At 39.0% G+C, this 10661-nt stretch overlaps 1 protein-coding gene across 3 annotated transcripts; it reads right to left on the reverse strand.

Moving 5' to 3' along the window:
* Positions 1-1384: 1384 nt before the first annotated feature.
* LOC103132626 (urea transporter 1-like) lies at positions 1385-9285 on the reverse strand. 3 transcript variants are annotated; one of them, XM_016667484.1, is made up of 10 exons: positions 9152-9285; positions 7453-8482; positions 7156-7345; positions 6846-6974; positions 5423-5552; positions 5264-5329; positions 5015-5162; positions 3937-4071; positions 3806-3855; positions 1385-3700 (listed from the first exon to the last, which is right to left on the reverse strand). In XM_016667484.1, exons 2-10 carry the CDS (start codon positions 7553-7555, stop codon positions 3491-3493), a joined length of 1161 nt encoding a protein of 386 aa, XP_016522970.1. In that variant the 5' UTR covers positions 7556-8482; positions 9152-9285; the 3' UTR covers positions 1385-3490. The 3 variants fall into 3 exon arrangements, with proteins under 3 accessions (XP_016522970.1, XP_007544490.1, XP_016522971.1); XM_007544428.2 differs by having other exon boundaries at positions 7453-7556; positions 9152-9283; XM_016667485.1 differs by lacking the exon at positions 3937-4071 and having other exon boundaries at positions 7453-7556; positions 9152-9284.
* Between the last annotated feature and the right edge of the window lie 1376 nt (positions 9286-10661).

The raw sequence follows: 10661 nt of genomic DNA on the forward strand, positions 1-10661 counted from the left end.
TTTTGTGTGTTGACTTGTCATATCACAAAACATGTTATTGGGGTCTCACCACCTTGTTTTTATTTTTATTTTTGAACCATTTAACACAAAAAGCTCTAACCCACGGAAGTGTTTGTATCTCTAGCAAGGTTTCTTGTTTCAGACACCTCTGTACTTCAGTGTTAGTCTTTTTTCATGCCCATTCAATTTAGTTCGACTGGAGAGAGTCGGACCTAACACAGAACCCTGAGGGGCTCCATAATTCATTGTGGTAGAAAATAAAGAGGTCTTATTTACCTCCATAATTTGGAATCTGTCTGATAAATAGGAATTTTGCTCTTGCTCTTCCATTCATTGACACATGGGGAAAATATACAAAAGTGTGATCATAGTGATAGCTTTAGCTTAAGTAAAAGTTGCAATTCAACTAATTCATAGAGTATAGAACATTTTACTATGAATATGAAATTGCCAGCAGATGAAGGTCACACATTGCTAAAATGCAGCATCTACCTTATTGCCATTTTCCTTCCATTGAAGTCTGCCGTTTCTATTTGAGGCAACGCTACACACACTACAGGATTACGACACACACTCTACCATAGTCATGGATCGGAGCGGCACAGTCCCAGGGAGCGTACATTTATGGCAATACTTCCTCCTCCGTAGAAGCTTCCTCCAATGGAAGATGGAGTTTCCTGGGGATTCTCCTGTCGTCTTACAGGAAGCAGCAGACAAATTTGGTTTGAACATGATCACCCCGAAGCGTCATGCGCCAGATACCAGCTCTTGGATACTATTCACAGATCGAGCAGGATGGAGTGAATCACAACAGGCGACATTCATTCTCCCAGCCCACAAGAACAGTTTGGCTGCATTTGGCCTGTTTTTTTTTTTTCTCTCTCTTATTTTTCTCCTTCCTTTTAACACATTCACACAATCTCGCTCTCTCTCTCGCTCGCTCTCTCGCAGAAACACAAAGTGTCCTGTCAGTCTCACAGGAATGAACACCATTTAAAGCATCAAGCAGGAGTGACACTGTAATTGCTGGTTGGCGAGAAGGCTGACATGCATCCTGTTCTCATCATGTTTGCTGTTCTCACACATTTGGTTTTCGCAGCACCGACAGGCTCCGATCCCTTTGTTTTGTTGGAGCTTCCACTTTCTTGTAGCAGAGAACATACAGTAGCTGTAATGTTTCTGATGGCATCTGATCTGCATAAATTAAAACATGATTCAGTAAATCACTTTGACAATTTTGTGACACATAAAAAATACGTTTACATAAAAAATACTTATCAGACAAATTGCATCAAGTAGTATTTATTTTATTGTCAACTAAACTCAAGAACACCTATCAGATTGCTTTGATCACGTTTCCAGACTGAATTAGTATTTATTTTTAACCTGAACTGTGACAAATATACAGCAGATAAATTAAGTATTAAACACATCACAATTTTTCAAGGTAAATATATTTCTAAAGTTGCTCTTGGCAGAAAATGTCTACCAGGTGTGGGTAACAAGCCGAATAATCCATACATAGAAAGAAACCAAAACAAAAAAGTTCAGGAATTAAGTTATGTGTGATAATGTGAAATGACATATGGAAGAAGTATTGAAGATGCTTTCTGATATTTATTAATTACTTTGGTAATGACCTCTTGAGGATCTCTCCTGTTTGGAGAAATTACTCGCATGCATTGCTCAGGTGTCATTTTGTCCCATTCTTCCACATTATCTTTAAACCTGGAAGCTTCTGTCTCTTCTATGAACTCTGATGTTTAGTTCTTTCCAGAGATTTTCAACAGGATTCAAGTCAGGTGTCTGGCTGGTCCAATCAAGCTGCTTTATTTTATTTCTCCGAGGCCAGACGAGAGCTTCCTTGGCTCTGACTCTGGAATCATTGTCTAGCAGAAATGTGAACACCCGTTTCATGTTCATCATTCTGGTACATGTTGTTGAAATTGAAAAAAAAACAAAAACAAAACAAAAAACAAAACAAAAACCTACGTGTGTTTCTGAAACAGCAAAAAAAAAAAGTATTTCTCTGTCTTTACCCCTGATACCGACTGGACAGCTAGAGATCAACCAATAAGAAAAAAGACGGATTCAATGTTACATGTGACCCTGACAGAAAGTAAAAACTGTTTTGCTCTCCAACGTTAAAATGCATTTTGTTTTATATTCACAAACTCTATGAGGAACCATCAGATTTTGTAGCTGCTAATATGTGAGAGACTTTATAGATGAGGAAAGTTCATTCCTCATCCCTGCAGCTTCTGTCATCCATTGTTGCTATGTCTTATGGGACTAGCGAGTGCTTCCTGCAAGGGATTCGGAGGGGGGGAGAAAAAAAAAAAAAGAAGTGATTCACCCTGCTGTGAGCACACAGCACGGGCACAGAGTATGTGACACCAACCTCATCCCACATCATTCTGCTCCCAACCCTCACCCTGCCCTTCAAAGGGCAGCAAATGAATCAACATAGTTTAAAACAACACAAAGAGAAACAACATATACTGTACGAGACAAGAAGAAGAAGAAGAAGAAAACAATCTCAACTCCACCCCCCCTCTTCCCCCCCGTCATGTCTCACACCTTCTCTCCCCTCTTCCTCCCCCAAGTCTGCTTCTCCCACACATTTCTGTAAGTGTGACTGGCTCAGATTTTTTTTTTTTCACTCTGGCCAGACTTCAGCGCACCAGATGCACAGACAGACAGCCAAATGGCGGCACAGACATATTAAGATGCACAGGCAAACATCGACCCAGACAGAGCTCCTGGTGTGCAGCCTGTCATCTTCTTTTCAAAACCACTGAAATCTTTTCGCTCTGCTTGAAAGGGGCGAGACTGGCTGTTATCATCCGAGAGACGAAAAGAAGACGGATAACGGATGAAGGGAAAGACAAAAAGACAAAGCAACACAACAGGTTCATAAAAAGTGGTTGAACAGAGGAGAAATGATTAAAAAATAAGAGGACAGATTGGAATGCAGTGATGGATTATGGCTGGCAGAGAGGGAGGGTTTTGCAGGGGGAACAATTTGGAAAATATCCCGCAGCTTACTGTCTGCATTGATGAAAGACTCTGCTGAATATTAAATCTTCCACAAACTCCCACCAAAACTGGGCTATGATGAGCAGAAGAAGGCTCACATCCCGTGTCCGTGTGGGAGCCCTAAATGATTTCACACATGGTAGAAACTACTTTATGTTCTTCCTGACAACAACTCGCAACTAAAAGTGCAGGTACATATTTCCATCTTCCTGATTTTCCATCCAGTGTGGCTTTCTTGTTTTTGTGGTTCTGGGTCGCCTCCTGCAGGGCGCGAGATGTACTGCGTTGTGAGCAAAACATTTTTCAATCAGAAAACACTCATTTTTATGTAACTGATCCGGTTATATAAGCAGAAAACATGAACATCACAGCAGCCACATTCAAACTGATGCAAAACGACATCTCTCTTACAGACCCATCGCAACTGCTTTTCACATTTCCAGCTGAGAATTCATCCCTCCATCCTCTCCAGAGTCCGTTCTCCCTTGCAGCTGCTCAGAGCCTTTTCTGACATCCTTAATTGCCTCAGGTAGTGCTGGTTTTCCTCAGGGCAGGAGACGGCGGACAGTGGCGGCCTGCAGATGGCCGGGTTCTCCGAGGAAAGTAGGAGGAAGATGAGAGTCGACAGGCAAAAAGGCCACGTGCAGGCCGGTAACGCGAGCTGATAGGGGACGGTAGAAGTGGGAGAACATGACACATTGTCTTAGAGACACCTGCAGACGAGGTCTATGATTAGCCTCCAAAAGTAAGAAACTTTCGAACTTACCACGGACATTAGTTTTGACGTCGCTGAAGTCACGTAGGCACAGAAAAGTGCTAAAAAAGACATCAACACACCTTTCATTATGCAGTTTTCTACTTCTGACGAAGAATAATTAACTTAGTTTTCAGTCTTACCACATATTAGAGATAATATGTGTGTCTGCCATGTTAAACCATAAAAGACCCCTCCGATGGCAATGCAGGACAGCGCACTGTTATATCCCCAAAGTCCTGAGTAGACGTCCTCGAGAGGTGCAGCTAATGCAAGTCCTGCACCAAATTTCAAAGAACCTTGAACAAGTGGTCAAATCAGGTGCAGCCAAATGCTTCACAGCATTTTGTTGGGATTTTACGTGACGGCTTAACAAAAACAATACATGTTGACCCTTTTAAAGCTGCTCTGGTCAGACAAAGGAACTTTTGTTGGGTTACATGCAAAAGGCCATGCATGGGGTAAACATTGTGGTCATAGCATCATGCTGTCAGGATGCTTTTCTTCAGCGCAGGGTGAAATGGATGGAGCTAAATGCAAGGCAACAATGGAAGAGAAATCTGTTACTAAGCAACAACTCCTTTAAAATGGGACAGAGGTTAAGCCTCTAGCTGAACAACAATTTTCAGGTGCTAGAGTTCTCCAGTTAAAGTCCTGACCAAAATCCAGTTCAAGACTTGAACATTAATACTCACAAATGTGTCTTCCTAGGGCCATTCTTAGGCTAGGCCTCAGCTATTTTGCAAAGAGGTATGAGGATAAATGTTAATCCTTATGTACAAAGCTGGTAGAGACTTGTCGCAATTTTTACCAAAGCTGGTAAAAATTGCGACAATAGGTGGTTCTATGGGGTATTGACTCACTGGGACTCAGTGCTTTTCAAGGGTTTATGTGTAACACATTTAGAGAACCACGCATGCCTTTTCATCCTCAACTACTTTGTTTAGGTCTATCTCTAAAATTCAACTTAACTACAAATAAACTGGAAATGTTCCACTTTTAATACAACAAGAAAAAGTTGAAGTGATATGACAACTTTTGCAAAGCATTTTGTCGTCCATGTAAAGTATGCACAACTTTGGTTACTTTTTTTTTCTTTTCTTTTTTTTTTTACCAAATAAGTATGCAGTCTGCATATTTGTGTTTGAAACAGGTTTTGGCACATTTTAACACATCAAACTTTCCGCCATTCCTTCTGCAAATGACTCGGTGTCTATTTACCAGTGCACAGGCCAGCAGCGGAGCCCAACAAGGCATGCAAACAGATAGCTGGCGAGCATAGCAGCAGGGCCAGAAGGACGAGACACGCCGTCCAGGGACTGTCGCAGCCAAACACCTGGCCAACGCCAACTGGCACCGACAAGAATAGCTGCAAAAAAACAAAAAACAAAACAAAAAAAAAGCACTGCATATGAGCTGAGTGTCAAAATGTTCTGAAGTGATTTTGATTATGTGCAGGTATTCATCCACCTGTGGTATACTCAGGTTTGCAAGAGAGTCGTTATGGTACAGATGTGCTTTGGGCTGAATTTTCACCTAAAGGCGCAGAAAGTAGTTTCACTTTTTCTTATGATACAAACCACCTGAGAAAATTCAAATTGTATGTGTATAGTGAGACTTAATACATGCCTCTGGAAAATACGGGTGAGCGGTTCCTGTTGCTGCGATGTGTAAGCAAGTCAGGATATTGAAAGGCAAAGTGAAAACTGGGAGATCCCATTTGCTCATAATGGAGGACAAAGCACTGGAGACTACAGGGCTGTTAACAGAGAAACAAGTTAAGATGTTAAAGACAGAAAAATTGGAAGCAATTAAAATACTGAATGGTTGTTTAACAAGCACTGTCAGTACTGGGACCATGTGTAGTGTTTTAAAAGGCTTCGATTTTACTTGAAGAAGTAAAATTGTGTGCACAAATTTATTGGGGCTATACTGTGATTAAATATTTATATTAGTGAAATTATTCCTGCCACACTTGTGGGCTCCCCGCAGGTCGGCCATAGTTTGTAGGTCTGGATAGTGAGACGACGATGGAAGAAGCGTGGCGAATTATTTCTGTTATTTCTGTGTCGATTTTGCCACGTTTTAGATCATGATACAGCTAAAAAATAATTTTAAAAAAACTTTTCTGTGGCAACAAGATTTTATTTTTAAAAGTATTTCAAGTATTTCCAGTGTAACCTTTGCGCCACTGGAATGTTTATTGCTGAAAACCTCAACCTCAGTCTGATCTCACAAAAAGTCAGAATTCGTGTCAAATATCCAGAAGATTATTATTATTATTATTATTATTATTATTTTATTTATTTTTATTTTTTTTTACAAAAGCCAAATATTCAGATTTGAGATGGATTGGGATATGATGGTATGACTAAAAAGGCGTTTTTGTCTTGCAAGCCCAATCAAGCAGTCGGCATTGAGATGGCATCTAATGGTTGCTATGGAGACCTGATTACAGCAAGCATTTCTCACTTTGCTGCTGTTCTCTCACATTGAGCTTTTTTTTTGTTTTTTTTGTCAGTCTTATTCTTGACAGCTCAAGCTGACGCCAAGACTTTATGTACGGAAATGTTTAGGTGAGTAACTATTTCCTTCAAAAATATCCTGATTTTTTTTGAAGATCAACAGACAGCATGTCATATTTTAATGTCATATATTTTTGCTTTCCTATTTTAAAATGTGACTGAAAGGAACGGAGCTACAAAGCTGTGCGTCAGGAAAAACTGAAAAGGTTACTGGAAGATATGATCAACTTTAAGAAGAAAGTTACATTAATTTGCCAAAGAATGACACTGGATTTTATTAAAATCTAATATTTCTTGAAGGTTTTTTTTTCCCCTCTTCAATTGTTTTAATTGTTTTTGTGTGAGATTATGCTTCTAAAATAAATGTACATTTTATTTTTACAACATTTCTTGTTTCAAGATGGAACTTTATGTAAAAATCTCAACAACAGAAACAATGTGCGATGTTGTTCCTTCTTTACTTTACCCCACTTTCCATTTCCAATCTGCAGAAAATCTTTATTTTTATTTTTTTTTCTTTGACTCACCACAACATGGACATGAACACATTTGGGAACAGAAGCCACCAGTACCAGTTCCCCTTGGAGGAGAATGCAGCCATCAGCATACCAACCAAAGTCCCGTTGTATCCATGAAGCCCAGCAAAAATCGCCTCCCTGAGGTGAGGTGTAAAAACATGAAGCTGACATGAGTACAAAGCAGTTACATGAGAAATAAAATCTCACTGAGTCTGAAGCTAATTAGGGGAGAAACACAATCTTTCTGCAGAATGTCATAAATCTTTATTTTTTTTTATTTCTTGTTGTTGTTGAATAGGACAAAATGGAGACGTCTGACCTGTTTAGTCTGAGGAGGAGAGCCGACACAGTGGAGACAAAAGCTCCCAGCAGAGAGTTTAGAGCCCACCAGGGGTTCTGCAGGAACAGGCCAGTCGAAATGAGAAGTCCACTGACAGGGTTACTGACAAACATGACCTGAGCCGTGCCTCGTAAGACACCGTCCAGCAGCTGGATGATCAGAACCTGCCCTGTCAGACAAGAAAGTCAAAACTTCGTTTGATTCAAATATTAAGCAGAGATAAAAAAAAAAACAATAAAAAAAAAATAAATAAAAATCAGACTGAATACCACCTACTTTTCACCCACTGTCCACACCGTCGCATGTCTCCTGTGAAAAACCTGACAGCTCTGAGGCAGCGACCCGAAGGCTCTGCTGAAAGTTGGTTGCTGGGTCCCATGCTGGCCAGCAGTTAAAGTGACAAATAATACAAACACAGAGCTACAGTAAGTTCCAGTCCATACTTTGCACAATCCCCTTCGAGGCTTTTAATCATAACACTTTCATCTATGCTTAGACTTCCAGAATCTCTGCTTCGGTATCAAGTCTCTAACAGCTTTACTTCCATCTGACCGGCAGCTTTCCTGTCCCTGCTGGTCGAGAAATTGGTCAAAAAAGTTCAGCACAGTATTCCACGTGTTTACTGTGTCTCCTTGTGGCAAACTGTGAATAGGACTCATATGTTTTTCTATTGTCAAAAGTTTTCTTCCCACCATTTTTACCATTATGACCTTATAACTTATTGCTTTTCCCATCAACATATTCTAGTGTCCCTTAAGCTGTGGACCTCTGCTGCTTCTCCAGTTACCATGGGGCTCAAGTCTCCTATAAACATCCAAATAAAATTAGTAATTGGGCTAGCAAAAGTTAAAATGGCTAAAGAAAGGAAGGAATAAGGCATGAGGATAGACAGGCAGATAGATATTCAGCCTTTCTTCAAACTCTCTAATCTGCTCCATGCATCCCACAAATTGCTGACAAATCAACACCTCGGCACACACAAACTAAAGTTGATTCCCCTTTTTGCTCCCTGAGGTAGAAATGACTCCAACAGAGAAGAGAGAGCTGGGATCTGAACCTGTGCCCCCCCCCTCCCCACCCCTGTCTGCTGCATTGATTTCCTTCAGTCCCTTCTGTCCTATTTTTGGTTTTTAATTTATCTTTTGATTTATTTTGAAGGAACGATCAAAGCAGTTTTGCGAGGAAGCTTCCCACTGCTACATCCTCAGCCATGGATCTCTGCACAAAAACTTTTCTTTTCTTTTTTTTTTTTATCATTGTTGCTGTTCGGGGAGCAGTGAACCTCTTGATGTGCAACTCCTTTGTTCTGTGACAAAAAACATCCAGAGTCAACAAATATAGCAGCTTTTCAACAGAACTCTCTGAACAACAAAACTGAAATATGATAAAACTGCTCTGATCATAAGTCGCTCTGACGGACGCTTATCTAGCAAACAACGTATCAGATAGTTTTACTATTAAATTGAGACTGTGAAGTTATTAGTGTTTGTATATATATGTGTTCAGGTATGTCAATTTCTAGTTATCAGTTTATCGACAGCCACTTGTAAATGACTAAAATAATTACAGAAAGCAGCATTTTTGAGTCAAAATCAGCTCTTATATCCTGACTGAGATGTAGTTTGTGCTCAAAAAGCCTCCAAAATGGGGTTGAAATAAAACATTTCTACAAATGTGTTATTGCAAAGTGTTCAGTTACTTTTTCACACAGATCTTACTGTTTTTAAAGGCTTTTTGTCCCCCTCTCAATAAATGAAATCCTAATGACAATATTTTCATAATGATCTGAAATTTGTTCAAGTTGAACAACTTTTTTAAAAAAATGACTAAATTTGTTCCTACTTCGGAGGGGAAATATTTTTCACAGCACTAGCAGTTTGTGTTATTTGCAACTAAAACTTTGTATCAGGAAAAAGAACATGCGTCTGAGATCTGTCAGTGTCGCGTCATAAACCAGATTAGACAGTATTCTTACCTTTTCTGTGTCAACGATGCAGATCTTTCACCCGGCAGCTAAATTTGAGATGCTGTGTTGTTGCTTGTTTTCTGTGAGATTCCTGAGAACAAAGCTGGCCCATACTGCAGATGATCAGCTATTAAAAGGATTTCCTGACTAAGCAGTGCAGCGGTTATTGTTTCCACAGTCCTACTGGGAATAAAGATCTGCTCTATGAAGTAAAGTTTTTTTAAAAATTATTATTAACTGGTCAGTAACCAAGTTTCATGGTAAAGAAGTATAAAAAAGTTCTAGAAAATGCTGAAAATATTAGAGGGGAAAAAAAATTACTCTTTGGTTTGAGTAAATTTATTCTTTGGAGGAAGAAAGATCCAAACAAGTTGTTTGTTTTACTAGCTCTAAAATTGTTAACACATACATTATGGAGTTAATATTTAGAGTAGCTGCAGGTCAAAGCTTGTTATAATGTGCATGCAATGTGACTTGATTGTTGGTTTGTTTGACTGATGGCGGTGTCAGGCGTACAATTTTAGCATTTTCCCTTTAAATGTTCCACTGATCATTAAGGCATAACAGCAAATTAATAGAACTAACTTGGTTACAAATTATTTTGTTAATCCTAACAACCTAATCACAAAAACTTTAAGGGCGTTAATTGAGAAAAATTGTTATATGTTGTTTTACAGCCTTGGCTTATTTCAGGTTCCCGCTGAATTCAGGTAACATTTTCTTGTGCATCGTTGATTTGGATGTGTGAATGTCTGAGTAAAGGACAAAGAAGACCGCAGACATTTCAGTATAAACAAAGTGCAGCATTGGATAATCATGGGAACAACAAAAGCACACAAGATTTTTTTTTTTTTTTTTTTTTTTTTTTACAGAAGCAAAAAAAAAAAGAACACCATCTTCTTAAAACAAGGTATTTTATTGAGAGATTGACCTTTTGACCCAAGACACTTTTTCCTTATTTTTGTGGAGGAACTTGCAAATTGCCGAGTGTCAGTTAAAATTTTGACATTTCAATAAGAGAGACCAATGAAAAAAATATAGTCTATTATATGGGAAATTCCTGCAAAACCACAAACTAGACTTGCCATCCACTGGAGACAAAGATATATTTAGAAAAAAAACACACAGGATGTAGGTGGTTGAAAATGGCTGATACATATTTGTTAATCAAATGATGCAGGTTGCTTATGTGGTTCAACAGCTTATTTTATATTTTCCCCCCAAAAAAGTAAAACTTTAAGTATTATCTGGAGCGTGTTTCAGTTCTTCTGATACTTGTTGCATAAAGTGTAAACTTCATTATACTTAAAAAAAAACACAAACATTTATCTTTTCTTAACTGAGGCCTTTACAAAGGATTAGAGAGCCCACATTTGAATAAAAGGGCACAGCAATGAATCATACAGCACAAAATTGTAGTCATATATGTTCCTGTATCTGTAACACAGTTAAAAAACAAACACACACACACAAAAAACCCCACCAACACACACACACACACACACACACACACACACAC

Source organism: Poecilia formosa, unplaced genomic scaffold (genome assembly GCF_000485575.1).
Source record: "Poecilia formosa unplaced genomic scaffold, Poecilia_formosa-5.1.2 Scaffold1166, whole genome shotgun sequence".
Lineage (NCBI taxonomy): Eukaryota > Metazoa > Chordata > Actinopteri > Cyprinodontiformes > Poeciliidae > Poecilia > Poecilia formosa.